The sequence below is a fragment of the Canis lupus genome, chromosome 2 (assembly GCF_011100685.1).
Source record: "Canis lupus familiaris isolate Mischka breed German Shepherd chromosome 2, alternate assembly UU_Cfam_GSD_1.0, whole genome shotgun sequence".
Lineage (NCBI taxonomy): Eukaryota > Metazoa > Chordata > Mammalia > Carnivora > Canidae > Canis > Canis lupus.
In genome coordinates this window covers 13,939,608-13,954,935 of record NC_049223.1, presented here as the reverse complement: position 1 = coordinate 13,954,935, position 15,328 = coordinate 13,939,608, and the positions used below count along the sequence as shown (strand labels likewise).

At 40.0% G+C, this 15,328-nt stretch overlaps 1 protein-coding gene across 1 annotated transcript in view; it reads left to right on the top strand.

The window, feature by feature from the left end:
- The first annotated feature begins 5,875 nt into the window (after positions 1-5,875).
- Positions 5,876-15,328, top strand: part of SVIL (supervillin) — a 103,342-nt gene continuing 93,889 nt past the window's right edge. Inside the window, 3 exon segments of the mRNA XM_038529910.1 lie at positions 5,876-5,972; positions 7,672-7,729; positions 13,504-13,595. Of these exon segments, the coding sequence (XP_038385838.1) occupies positions 5,912-5,972; positions 7,672-7,729; positions 13,504-13,595 (211 nt within the window). The 5' untranslated portion in view covers positions 5,876-5,911.

The window sequence follows — 15,328 nt, the reverse complement described above, 5'->3', positions numbered from 1 at the left end:
CAACAATTCATGTTTTGATGTGTTTACTGTCTTTGTGATAAGATGGGGTGTCTATCTCTCATCATGATGAAAAGCTTTTCAAATCACCAACTGAGTTTCAAACTTGGTTTTCTTGTGTAATTTATTTACCCATTTTTCTATGTGTTTTCCTATGTAGGCTGGTTCCAGTTTCATGTGTTTATAAACAAGACTGTGGTAAACATCCTTGTACTCATTCAAAGTCATTTCCTTAGTACATTTCTAGAAGTAGAATTACTGAGTCATGGCTTTATATAGTCTTACAGATTGATAGAAACATCTTTATCTTGTCCCTCTCCAATAAGGTGGGGACCTTATTTAAGGGAAGGAAGAATCATAGGTTACTTGCTTTTTTCCATAATACCCATACTCCATGAAGCCCTGACTTCTGTCTTTGCCTAAAGGTCTCAAATATATCTGTTCTATTCACTCATGTCTCGTGTCACCATTGGGTTTGAGGAGCATCTCTAAAACAAAAACCAGACCAAGGAGTCTTATGAGATTTGTAAGAAGCAACCGGAAGCTGGCTTGACTCTTCCTGGGGTCAGACTGGCCTCTTTACCAATAAAACCAATGTAGGTCAGAGGGCTGGGGACCCTGTGACATCAATCCAGGACACATTTACAGCAATAGCCCCTGTTATTTTGTGTCCAGGCCAATCGGGAATGTGAGAGTTGTGGTAGGGAGAGTGAGAGAATGTGGATTTCTGGTCTGGCACTGCCACACCGTATGCTGTGTGACCTTGAGGAGATTGCTTAACATTTAGCAAAATAAACACCACGTGATCAGAAAGACCCCTTAAGCTCATTTTCTCAGAGTCTATGGCTTTGGATTTACCAAGGCCTGATTTAGTTGTCTGAGTGATTTCACAGTGGGATGTCAGCATCTCAGTGGCCCACTCATAGATCTTTCTTGGGCATCTACCACCCACAGATCATGACATGACATATGCTTGCCCATGACAGCAATCTCCCTCCTGCCCTCCCATTCACACATTTATGCTCCTTCTCATGAAGCGTTCTTTGTATGTGTGCCTATATAGAGAAAACTCCGTTTGCTTTCTTTTTAATTTCAAGATTGAAACTTCAAAACATATCCTGTAACATACTTCCATAAAACATTACTTCTGAGCATTGAAGACTATGGTGCTTTAAAAATGGAAAAGATTAGTGTTTCTAAGTGTACACAGTGGCAGAGAATTTCGTGTATTTTGTAGCCCTCCTTTCTTTGTTCTGAGCTGGTGGTTAAATGATGTTGTTGGAAAGGGAATCGGCACCATCTCTGTTTTAAATTAAGATATCTTCTCCCTGAAATGTAATAAAATCACAACTACAACTTATAATTTTCTCTACAGAGAAATAAAATATGCTAACCTACAGAATGATGTGATGAAATGTCTATTTAGTAGCTCCTCTGTGTGAATGAACCAAACTAAAATAATAAAATTATTATTAATTGTCATTTCTAATTATTGGAGAGTAAATTTTAAAACTTCATACTTTCTACTGATGTAAAATGTAGATTTCTGTCATCTTTATGATCTCATGAGGATGGGATAATTAAATAAGAAATTGTATATCCACAATTTAATAAAGAATGTTGGCTTTTTCAAGACTGAAGCCATATTTAAATGTTTGCTTTTTTCCATAATGGATGGGCGAGGCAAATAATTCTGGTTAGATTCCATTACCAACTTATGGAGAATATCCAGATTCTTTTTATTTTTCTATTGGAATTTTATTTAAAAAATTCAAACTAGTTACTCCTTAGTAATAAGTAAAAAGAAACATTTAGGTATACTTAGTATAATTCTGAGTATTCTCTAAGATGAGTAGTTTTCAGGAATGAAAATGGTCATGAGCATGTGGTACTGTGTTTTATAAACTAAATTCTTTATAAAGATTATATATAAATACAAATATTATTTCATCTCATCTAATTATTCATTTCCAGAATCAGTTGTTTGCACAATTTCCTCCCTTCCTCTTCACCTTCCAACACTTCCTTTTTCCTCCTTTTTTCCCAGTCAGCCCTGACCTGACAACAAAATGTCTACTACAGTTATCTACGGCTACATGTTGTCCCTTGCTGAGTTTTTTTTTAACTGCTCTATTTGCCATATTTCTCCCTAGCCTTTATCAGAGTTGTAGTAACCAGCAGTATAGAGAGAATGCTAAATGCCACTACACACCCACGAAGTAACCAGTGCTAATGTACCTTCTTGATTTATTTGACATATGATTCTTCCTTTTCCAGTTAAGTTAGTAGTTTAGAGATCAGTTTAATCCATCTCGTTTGAAATCAGCATATAAAGTCAATGAAAATCACTTTAGAGTGTGACTTCTAGCCATCAGTAAAGATAACACCATTGTTTTATATGGTCATTCAGCACACCTTCTCTGTTGGCCTGCTGTGCACCAGGTATGGTGTTCAGGACCAAGGCCACAAAGATGGATGTACTCAAGATTCCTGCCTCTCAGTGGTGTATGGGGCAAATCATGATCTGGAGCCCACCTTCCCCAGATCCATCGCTAACCAAATGTCTACACATAAGCAAGTTACTCCACTAGTCCTGTTCCTCATCTTGTAAATGAGACCATTTTCTTATGTTCTCATTAATGCTTATTTTAGCTATAAAATTACCAGCCTCTAATTATTGCATATTTTTTTCATGGAATTGCATCATTACTGCTCGGCCTCACCATCTACATGTTGCAGTTAAAAACAAATGGGGCACTCCATGGTTTCCAGTCCTGCATGTAAGAAGCTTAAAGTCACCATTTGATCCCATAGCAAGAAAGAAGCTGGAATGGACTGAAAAATCAACAACTCTTCTTGGATCTATAGGAGAGGGGAGGACCCAGGGCAAACCACTGCTCCTACGATTGGAGACATAGAAAGGACAGTGCAGGGAGTCAGGGCACATGAGAGTAGAGACTCTCAGGCAAGGTGAGGGAGCAAAAAGATAGTCTCTTCAGCAAAAGCTAACAGAACAACTCAATGGCCACATGAAAAAGAAAATGAATCTAGACACAGACTTTACACCCTTCACAAAAATTAGTTCAAAATGGATCATAGACCTAAATGTAAAACACAAAACTACAAAATACCTAGATAAGAATATAGGAGAAAACCCAGATGACTGTGGGAATGGTGATGCTTTTTATTCTTTTTTTATTTATTTTTTAGAGGGGGTGCATGGGGAGAGGGGCAAGGGAGAGGAAGACAGAGAATCTCCAGCAGACTCCATGCTCAGCACAGAGCTCGATGTAGGTCTCGATCTCATGATCCTGAGATCATGACCTGAGCTGAAATCAAGAGCCAGACACTTGACAGACTGAGCCACCCAGGCGCCTTTTGAGATACAACACCAAAGGCACGATCCATGATTTTTAGTATATGTACTCCTGAAGCAAGCACAAGGCATGATCCATGAAAGAAAGAATTGACAAGCTAGACTTCATTAAATTTATAAAACTCCTAGAAAAGACAATTTCAAGAGAATTAGAAAAGCCACAGGCTACAGAAAAATATTTGCAAAAGACACATCTGGGATCCCTGGGTGGCGCAGCGGTTTGGCGCCTGCCTTTGGCTCAGGGCGCGATCCTGGAGACCCGGGATCGAATCCCACGTCGGGCTCCCGGTGCATGGAGCCTGCTTCTCTCTCTGCCTGTGTCTCTGCCTCTCTCTCTCTCTCTCTGTGACTATCGTAAATAAATAAATAAAATTAAAAAAAAAAAAAGACACATCTGATAGAGGCCTTTTATCCAAAATATACAAAGAGTTCTTAAAAAGTAATGATAAGAAAACAAACAATGGAGTAAAAATGGGCCAAAAGATCTCAGCAGACACCTCACCAAAGAAGATACACAGATGGCAAATAAGAATATGAAAAGAGAGGATGCCTGAGTGGCTCAGTAGTTGAAGGTCTTGCCTTTGGTTTGGGGCATGATCCCAGAGTCCTGGGATCAAGTCACGCCTTGGGCTCCCTGCAAGGAGCCTGCTTCTCCCTCTGCCTATGTCTCTACCTCTCTGTGTATGTCTTTCATGAATAAATAAATAAAATCTTAAAAAAGAAGAATATAAAAACAGATGTTCCACATCACATGTCATCAGGGAAACTCAAAACAGTAAGATATTACTATGCACTTATTAGAATGGCAAAAATTGGAACACCTAGGTGGCTGAGCTGTTGAGTGTCTGCCTTCGGCTCAGGTCATGATACCAGCATCCCGGGATCGAATCCCACATTGGGCTCCCCTAAGGAAGCCTGCTTCTCCCTCTGCCTGTATCTCTGACTCTCTCTCTCTGTGTCTCTCATGAATAAATAGAATCTTTAAAAAAAAAAAAAAAAAAGAATGGCAAAAATTCCAAACACAGACACCACCACATGCTGGCAAGGATTGGACCAACATAAACTTTCATACATTGCTGGTGAGAATGCAAAATGGTACAGCCACTTTCCCAGACACTTTGGCGCTTTCTGACAAAACTAAACATGTTCCTACTCTATACGATGCAGCAATCACACTCCTTGGTCTTTACCCAAAGGAGTTGAAAACTCATGTCTTCTACACAGAAACCTGCACATGGATGTTTATAGCAGCTTTATTCATAGTTGCCCAAACATGGAAGCAACTATTCAGTAGGTGAATGGATAAACAAACTGCAGTCCATCCAGACAATGGAATATTATTAATCACTGAAAAGATGTGAGCTGTCAAGCCATGGAAAGACATGGAGGATCCTTAAATGTGTGTTACCAAATGAAAGAAGCCAATCTGAAAAGGCCATATGCTATGTGACTGCAGCTACATGATGTTCTGGAAAAGGCAAAATGAGGGAGATGGGAAAAAAGCAGTAGTTTGCAGGGGGCAGAGGAGGGAAGTGAATAGACAGGATTTTGAGGGCATTGAAAATACTGACTGTGGGATATCACAGTGAAAGATATGTCATTATGCATTTGTCCAAACGCATAGGATATTGTAGATCTTCAGGTAAACCATGGACCGTGGGTGATTATGACTTGTCAATGCAGGTTCATCCTTGGTAAAAATACACCACTCTGGGGAGTGATGTTGCCCCTGGGGAAGCCCATGCGTGTTGTAGGGCTGTCACCCTACAGGTGACACCCTCTCTGTCACCTTCCCCTCAATTTTGCTGTAAACCTGCACCTACTTTATAAAAATTAAGTCCCTTTAAAAAAATAACAATGAAATAAAAAGGGGGCAGCCCAAGAGGTAATGCCTAACTTAAGAGCTTCTGTCTCAAATTAAAATATTTGAACCTCCAATAATATCTGCCTTGTCTTTTCCCACAATTTAACTCACATGTTGTTCATAAATCTTAACTCTTAACGATGGGGTTTTGGCTCCCTGTTAGGTGAAATATTTCATTTAACTTAGCCAAAGCCAGACTCAGAGCAGCCTGGGAATCGTTAGGCGGCTTCCCCGCTTCCCAATACATCAAGAGTCTCTGTACAGTTCCTTTTTTGTTTATTTTTAGGGAGAGGAGGAGTTGTTTTTGACTCCCCCAGTGGCGGTGGCGGTGGCGGTTGGGTTGCAGCATTGTCTCTGTAGCTGGAGCAGGAGCTGGGATTCGGCCCTTGCTTTGAAGTGGTAACATCATGAATGGCCGGTCCGTGGAGTGCAGCCTGCTCCCGCATCCCCAGGCCTGATTTCTGCTTGTAATCTGATTACGGGGTTTGAGCTGTTCCAGCCTGCAGCCTCCTGCTCTGCATTTACTATACTTTCAAGGACACGAGTGCCCAATTGCTCCAGCCCTGTGCTGTGAAAAATCTCAACCCAGTTTTGCTTAGACGAGCTGAAGGCCAGGGCTGGTTGAGCACTGAGCTATAGAGCAGGCTGTGCACCTCAACTTTCTCTGTGCCACCATGTTCAGAAGCCCAGAGATTGCCAGCTATCTGGGAGCTTTCAAGTTCTCTGAGAAACAAGGTAAGGCAAGAGAAATACAGGAGCTGCACTTACGGGTTTATTTTATAACATTGATGAATACCTTTGCATCCTCCATTTTACCTTGTGTTCTGCTGTGTCCCATTAGTGATACAGTTTCCTCGAAGGACACTTGAAAGATCTAATTGAGTTTATAAATTAGCTAATTTTGTGGCTGAAATACATGAGGTTTGGGGGTTTTTTTCCCCCTATTTTAAATTAGAGATACTGCTCAACCACTAGAGCCTTTGTGCAGGAAAAATTGCAAATTCAATCAGAATGCCCAAACTTTGGATCAAGTTCTGGATGTGCTGTGTTTTAGCTAAAATAGTTTTCTAAGCCGAATGCTATATATGCTAAATTATTACGTAGACAGTGGTGCTTGTCTTTGTACGAAAACTTCATGTGATACTCTTTAGAACAAAATGTTGTTTTGGGTGTACACGAAAATACATGCTTTCCATTTAACTACTGGAGTGGCACCACCGATTCTGTCCACTGATTGAATGAAACTGAAATGCTAGCTGTTTTGAGTGTCACATGTGAAATTCAGGCATTCTGTGTCAAAATCTTTTCCAGCACAGATGCACGATTGGGAGGTGATTTGAACAGTCCTCAGATTCAGGGAATATTCTTCTACAACATTTGGTAGCTTTTTGAAGTGACTTCTCATTTTTAAAATATATAACAAGATATTTGTATAATTAGGGGAAAAAAGCCTAGATGTTTAATTGGCATTATTACCTTTCGTTTTATTGTATCTCTCTAGTTGGTCTAGAATTTCCAAATTCCAGGATTCCGATGTGTGTTGCTGGATAATGACATGTCAGCATCTGGGGTATTTTGTACTTCATTTTCCTCAGGCTTCTGCCCCCCAAATATTAAGCAGTAAGAGGCACTTGCTTAGAAGTCTGTATATGTGGTCTGCTTGTGGTTTTCTTGGTGGATGAATGGTTACTATGCCAAAAGCTGTAAAACAGATTGCTTGCCATCAGACTGGTATAAATTTGTCTGTGCCTGGTTTTGATTAACTGGTCCACCCGGATGTGTGTTTTTGTTGCATGGGATTGTTACCACCTGTCTTTACATAATACGTATCTTCTCTTCAAAAATAAAGGAGCAAGAAGTTGATGTGATGTGTTGTTATTGTTTAGATTTTAATGGAGGCAATTAAAACAGCAGAAGTGTTCCCCTGCTCTCCATCAACCCATTGCACACACACATTTTTTAAAGGCATCTCAAATACATCAGGCGGTGATGAGTTTCACCGCTTTTGGTTACCTTGACTGAAATTGTTTAATTTTTTCTCCTTTTTTTCCCCCTGAGTATTTAACTATGTTATTCAGTATTTAATTGCTTTGAGTTATTCTTGTAGCTATAACAAATTTAAATGATAGCATTGAACTATGTCAGATTTCTGTCTCCCACCCCCCCAAGCAGAGTTATGTAGGCTAAATTTTGGGAGAAGAAGAAACCTTGCCTCTTTGTAAGATGCGTGTTGTGGAATTTGATTCTTAGATGGTGTCATTTTTGTCTTCATATTTCTTGTCTGGTTAACAGTTTCCTTTTTCTTAAGTCATATGTTCAAAGGGACTTTGAAAAATACCCCCCCACACACACACACATTGGAGTTTTGTTGTTTTTTTTTTTTTTAAGATTATTGTGTAGCTATTTCAATTTTATATTATTTCTTTCTCCTTAGATTTCAACCAGAAAAACTTAAGCTTCATTGGATTACCACGTCAAAGAAAAGTTCCAAGGTAAAGTGGTCTTTGCTCAAGGAATCTTAAATTTTGATGATTTGTGGTAGCTTTTGGAATTATTCTCCTAAATTCCTAATTCATGAGTTTGAATGTTTGGCAATATGTTTTCTCTCCAGAGTTTGATTTATTAAAATATATGAAGTAAGCTGACCTAATAATATGTTCAGCCAAAAAAAATTCTTTTTGTATTCATTAATGCTGTTTATGGGAACTATTTGCAGAACAGATAAAATTTTGAACCTGTAAAGGGCTGTTATCTTTTTTTTCTCGTACCCACCTCTAAATGTGGAATGTTCTTTTGCAATCTGTCCATCAAGTAAGAGAGCTTTTGATTTTTTTAAGAAAGACTTTAGCCTAGTTCCTCCCTTCAATCCTTCTTTCCTTCCTTTCTTCCCCGACCCCCACCAACCCATTCATCCATCTGTCCAGTGAGATCTCTTAACCATTATGCACTTCACTTCCCTTGACTGCAAGATATGGGTACTAATTCGATTTACCTAATACGGTGAGACTTTATGGTACATAATCATTTATATAAGCTCTTGTAAAAATTAAAGTTTGTGCTAAACAAGATGACTGTATCTCAGATGCTTCTTAGTAAGATCACTGTCCCTAATCAGTTCTGAGATTTTTCAATTGAAGACACAAAGTTATTACCCTAAAGACATGCAGACATTGATCCCAATCTACAATTCATGATGATAGAAGCACCCAACCCTGATCTACCCCTCATTCCACTCAGATGCTTTTGTTCCTAATGTATCACGTATGACATTGTTCCTTTTCTATAAAGGGTTTGCATTTCAATGGCATTGAATAAATAGCTGTTCCCATCAGGCTGAGCCTGGCTCTGCATTTGAAAATGGCAAAATTGATCTTGTGAGCACATTAGATGAGATAAAGCCTTGATGGATTTGATCTGTGTCTTAGTACCAGGTCAACTAGAGCAGGAATGAGGCAGGGTCATCAGTAAGGCTGTCTTGTCTGTCTTATTTGACTCAGGAAATCCTACTTTTGTAGGGCTTGACACTCTCTCCTATATTTCTCGTCTTTACCATACTTTTGATAGAACCTAAGGCTAACTAAGATGTAAATCTTAGTTAGTTCCAGCTACTATAACAAAATACCATAGACTAGATGGCTTATAAACAACAGAAATTTATTTCTCACAATTCTGGAGGCTGGAAGTCTGAGGTCAGGGTACCAGCATACTGGGGGTGAGGACCCTCTTTTTGGTTGCAGACTACCATGTTTTCGAATCCTCATTTGGTGAAATGGGCTGGGGAGATCACTGGGTCTCTCAGGTGGTCTCTTTTGTTTTGTTTTTGGTTTGGTTTTCTTTTTTAAAGATTTTATTCATTTATTCATGAGAGACACACACAGAGAGAGAGAGAGAGAGGCAGAGACACAGGCAGAGGGAGAAGCAGGCTCCATGCAGGGAGCCCGACGTGGGACTCCATCCCGGGACTCCAGGATCACGGCCTGGGCTGAAGGCAGGCACCAAACCGCTGAGCCACCCAGGGATCCCCTGTTTTGTTTTATTTTTATTTTATTTCAGTTATTTTAATTGAAGTATAGTTGATCTCTGAGTCTGTTTTTATAAGGACACTATTTTTGTTCATCACCTAATTACCTTCCAAAGTCCCTACCTCCTAATATCATCACCTTTGGTAGATGTCAACATATGAATTTGGGGGGATACTGATTATTTAGACCAGAGGAGCTTAGTTCCCAGTACGTCCCTAGCAGGTTGATTTAGCTGAAATAGAGCTAGTAAGTGACTAAAAATAAAGGAAGAAGAGGAAACGATTGCCTATTTAAGGATAGCAGAAGCATGAAATAGAAGGTCAGACATTTCAGCAGAGGGACACAGCCGCTCTGAAGTGGTGGGCAGTGACTCCTGTGGACCTATGCAAATTACAGCCTCCTGGCCGAGGTACTGAGTGAAATAGACTGGAGATACAAGCACCTGCCTCCTTCAAAGCAGTCTAGTCAACCAGACACCAGAGGTACAAATACGAGGTGGTAGACTTTGAGCTCTCCTATCTTGTAATATAAACTTCAAGTAGAAGAGTGAGCAGATTGTAGGGAACCTTTCCCAGCAGGGGTGCTGACTAATCACTGTCATAGGTAGCCCCATTCTGTGAAAGATCAGAGGTAGTAACTGCAGAAGGATATCCTGTCCTCACTTTCATAAAGTTTCCCGTTTGCTACTGCTGGCATTTAAGTAGGTTAATGGGACACATTGAAAAAAATTATGGAAGTAGGGAGCAATCTCTTCTTAGATTATTGAAGCAGAGGGAAGGAGGGTAGAGTATGAAAAATGTAGTCCTAAAGAGAGCACTATTTCAGAGATAAAGATATATAAAAAATATAAAAGGTGCTTCTTAATAGTAGAAACTTTTAAAAGGTAATTCAAAAATCAAGTCTGTAGCATTTACTTTAGTTATACATGGAGACATGGTTTCAAACTGAAATATAGAATCATCCTTCTCGTTGAGCTGTGGCAACGCACCCATGCCTACAGAGGATGTCGGCAGGGACCCCTTGTCCCAGGGGTGATGGTCCATGAAGAAGAGAACGCCATCCAGTATGTGGAGCTCAGTGCTTCGGAGTTACCCATCATGTGAGCCAATGTCCGTGTGACTTGGGCTCCCCTAGTCACACTGCTCTGGTGCTTCTGACTCAAAAAAGTAAGAGGAGAGTAATGTTAGGGCTCTTTGAGATATTTGTGTTTTATCAGCCTTTAGATGATCAGGAGTTCACAGATGTTCCAGAATTTTTTCTTTCTTTTCTTTTCTTTTCTTTTCTTTTCTTTTCTTTTCTTTTCTTTTCTTTTCTTTTCTTTTCTTCTTTCTTCTTTTCTTTTCTTTTCTTTTCTTTTTTTTTTTGAGAGAGAGAAAGGGAGAGTCTCTGAAAGGGAGAGACAGTCATGTGACAGGGAGAGACAGAAGAAAAGGCTTAAGCAGGCTCCATGCCCTGTGTGGAGCCTGACAGGGGCTCGATCTCACAATCCTGAGATTGTGACTTGAGCTGAAACCAAGAATCGGAGGCTTAACCGACTGAGCCACTCACATGCCCCTATAAATCAATAATTTGAAATAAAATACTGTAGTATGTTCTGCAAATAAGAAATCAGGATACTGTGAGAGAAAACAACAGAGGCGCATAATATAGATTAAGAAAATGGTGGAACAGGCACTGGGGCAGGGGGTTTCTTCCTTGAGGAACTGACCTTAAACAGAGACCCAGAGCAGAAACAGGATGCAGGCAGGATGGAGAGGAGAGAACTCAGGTAGAGGAAACAGCATTTACAGTAAACCATGTTAAGAACTATAAGAGCTTTTCATGAGAGCGCTTGGGTTTTCCATTGGTTTCTGACCAACGGTGAAAAGGCTGTACTTTTTATTGGTGCTGACACTCTTGTAGCTTATTTGAAGACAGTAAGTGGGGATCCCTGGGTGGCACAGCGAGCGGTTTGGCGCCTGCCTTTGGCCCAGGTCGCGATCCTGGAGACCCGGGATCGAATCCCACGTCGGGCTCCAGGTGCATGGAGCTTGCTTCTCCCTCTGCCTATGTCTCTGCCTCTCTCTCTCTCTCTCTCTCTGTGACTATCATAAATAAATAAAAAATTTTTAAAAAAATGAAGACAGTAAGTGCAGGGGGTGTCAGGGGATGACTTGGAAACCCCACTACAGAAGTTCAGAAAGGTGTTTAACTGGGAAGTAGTTTCTTAGTCTTAAATATCTGCATGCTTCTATTTATGTTTGAAAATATAAGATAATATTTGTACCCAAAGGTCAGTGGCCTGAGAAACTCAGTATTTCAGTGTGTGGGCCATTTCATTTTAATATAGAACTCTTTTCCTGAAATTTTACTTTCCCAGAGAAAGTACAAAACCTCATCAAGATGTTTAAATAAGTAAATAAATCATTTACAGTAGCATGCCATTCCTTTAGTGGGCTACATTTCTATAGTTATCTAATTCTGTAGGTTTATACTAAGTCATACATCTGAATGAAACACTGAAAAAGAATTGTCACTACATCATGATTCACTATATAGAAGTCAGCACTCAGTCCAGATTTCTGACCCAAGCAGGTGTTCTAGGATCTTCAAGCCATCTGGACTATGATCTATAAAGACTCCTTATTCTGAAGACTTTTTATTAAATAATGTGAATACATGGGAGTCAGATTTATGAATAAAGCCCTACCACATCTGTAAGCAATAACTAAGATTTCAGATGAGATGAATGGCATCCCATGTTTTGAAATGTGCAGCAGCACATTTGAAAAAAATGTGCTGATTGAATTCATGTATGGGACATAGATGATTTGTGTGTTTCACTTACCTACTATGCCCAGCACCTTCCTCAGTCTACGCTTGGACCTCTAGGGACATGCACCCCTGCAGAGCAGAAACACAAATGGAAGACCAGCCCTTGAGGAAGGTTGGCTTTGCACTGACCTCTGCAAGCCTTGCAAGTCATTCACCTCTCTGGAGGTGATCATATCACTGGAGATACTAGTTTTAGATATTAGTTTTCCTGTTTTCATACTGTGTTTTCTTCCTGCATGGTGGCAACTCTGTCTCTCTTGCCCAACCCCAGGCACACTCCCGAGGAGGCCCATGGGGTTGGTGCACAGCATCCTGGAAGCCACTACACACAGTGTGAGAGCAGGAGCTAGATTCGTATCTTGTCCTTGGGCAAACTATGTAGCAGCTTCCTAATCTGCAAACCAAAGTTGATGATAGTGCCAGTGGTATGCTGAGGCCGGCTCACACCTCGTGAGAGCAAATGTGTGCCTCCCTTTCAGCTTTGAGTCCAGCAAGTTCTGTGGGAAGCTTGAAAATCAGCCATAGTGGGAGTATTTATAGCATCAGCAAAGACCGCAAAGCATGGGCTTAGGGGGAAGTGGGTGGGAGAGCAAGAGGGTAGGAGCCTGTTGTTAAACATTTACCAACACAGCACTGAGTAGTTCAGGCCTCAGGGGGTCTTGTGAAGATAATTCAGATTACACCTGAAGGAGCTCCTGGGTGGCTCAGTGGTACCCTTGGGGTCCTATGATCAAATCCCACATTGGGCTCCCTGCAGGGAGCCTGCTTCTCCCTTTGCCTATGTCTCTGCCTCTCTCTGTGTCTCTCATGAATTAAAAAAAAAAAAAAGAAGATTATACCTGGATTATGCCTAGTTATAAAAAAAAATACATATAGTAAGTACTGAGTTCCTCATTCTTCCTTTGTTCCAAGACAAGTTTTCATGAGCCTTTCAGACCTGTTCACCACGCTTTGCTTACTTGGTTGGTTGAAGGCATTTGTTACTTCAATATAATTTCAGCTCTAGAGGAAAGCATGTACATAATTGAGACGAGTTGCTGATTTTCTGAGGAAGAGACGAAAACAGAAAGGTTGAGTGATTAATTCAAGCTTACACAGCTATTGTTGAGTGGCTCTAGAAGAGGTTGTCTATCCCAACCAAGGTGCCCAGCTCCCAGTTCAGCCATGTTGTTAACCCCTGACACCATGCCACCTGCCTATACTAATGTAATTCTTCAAGCGCACAAAAAAAGCCGTATTAATATAACTATAAATAGATGAAAAAAAGCTGCCATTTAACTCTCTGAAATAAAACTTTTTACTTGTAATCCACATACACATATTTAACTATAACAGTTGTGTAACATTTGTTCTGCATTTTTTCACTAAATTTCATATATCTTGATTCAAGCTGACTTTAAATATTATTAATGGAATAATTTAATTTTTAGCTTTCAGAAAGAGTTCTGGCTTGAAGATAAAGAACAGCTTGCTAACCACAAAAGAGGAATCGATGCTAAGCTTTTAACTGCACTTCCTAAAGGTGAGACTTTTTCTTATTGGTTGACCAGTGTCTTGAGCATGTAAATATTTTGCCACTTGATTTTTTTTGAGGGGAATTCATTCATTAATCTCCCATGCATACCCTCCTTTGTGTTCCTTTCTGCCTGTTCCAAGAATTAACCTCAGTGAAGGTACCTCTTTTCTTGTGTGTTTCATCTGCATCTTTCTCATTCATTTTAGGCATCCTCCGATATTCCCTGGAGGCCAGGTGGGGAGGGTGACAGAGGGAGCCAGCATAGAATCAACCTTTGTTACCTCTCTTACTTTTCACTCTCTCCAGGGGCCGTGAGTTTTGCTTATAAGCCCATATCTTCTTGGTCCACTCTTTCCACTCCTTCCACTTCTGTGTGCTTGCCAGTGTGTTGCATTTATACCGGGTATCTTAGAGCTCCCTGCCGGGCAGCACACTGAACTTCCAGTGCATATCTTACATATCTCCTTTCTCCAGTAGGTGCTCACATGTTCAGTGAACTAGTATTTTCATTGGTGAAGAGCAATGAAGAGCACCAATGCTCATTGGTGAATGAGCAATAAAACATTTACACCTGCCATCAACCAACTACCCCTGTGTTTTGACTGCAAAGTGATGTAAATGTGAACCAGATCTTTATTTCCCCCAGCTCTAACACTAGCACAGGGTAGCACCAGCTCACAAGCTGCCTTCACCCCCTAATCAGCTGTGTAACCCTTACTTTAGAAGAAACAAGTTTGATAGAAGGCCAGATACTCTTTTTTTCTTTCTTTCTTTTCTTTCTTTCTTTCTTTCTTTCTTTCTTTCTTTCTTTCTTTCTTTCTTTCTTTCTTTTTTTTTATTCTGGTCCTCTGAAAGAAAGAAACAAACATAAGATCAAACCCAAAAGAAATTAGACCAGAAAAAATATTCTTTTAATAGAAACTAAATCTAATTTAAAAGACCCACTGATAAAAAATAAATAAATAAATAAATACCCACTGATAAATGTGCATACATCTTGAGGAATTGAAAAGGTGATATGCTTAGACATAGTCTGATAAGGATGGATATTCAAAGGTCCCCAGGGATTTGGCCTTGTAGAGAAAACTTAAACAATGACATTTTGCAATTTTCAAGTACTTAGAAAACTGTCAACTGAAATACAGACTTACTCCATATTGCCCCAGAGGCCAAAACCAAGAATAATGTGTTGAATTACAAGGAAATAGGTGAAGTTTCATAGGAGAGTGACAATTCTGATAGTTTGCAGACCTGCAAGTGGAATGGGCTTTATTACGATCTTATCTGCTCCCATTGGCACTTTCAAGGAAGGTCATAGGCTTCCATGGGAAGGACACCATGCTGTGGGTGCCCCCCAGATAGTGTGATGTGGAAGGGCCCTTCTGATTTTTCAGACTGTTTGTGAAAGACAAAGAAACTGGTTAATCTGAGTCAAATTTACAATCTATGAAAATGATCCAAACAAAGTACAAGGGTGACCAAATTGATTTTAGCATGAGCTTGGAAGATTGGACTAATTAGGCAGAGTTCTATCACAAAAGCTGCTTTACTTTTCCTCTTTGTCTACCCTGTTCCTTTTCTTGATATGTGATAGTACATGCAATATTGGGATCAGAAAAATTAGAAACAGCACATGAGATGTGAGGTTTCTTTCAGGTTCAACAGCTTGTAACTCCATATGTGCCAAAATTTAAGAACACACAAGTTGATGAACCAGTTTCATTAGAAAATATATCATA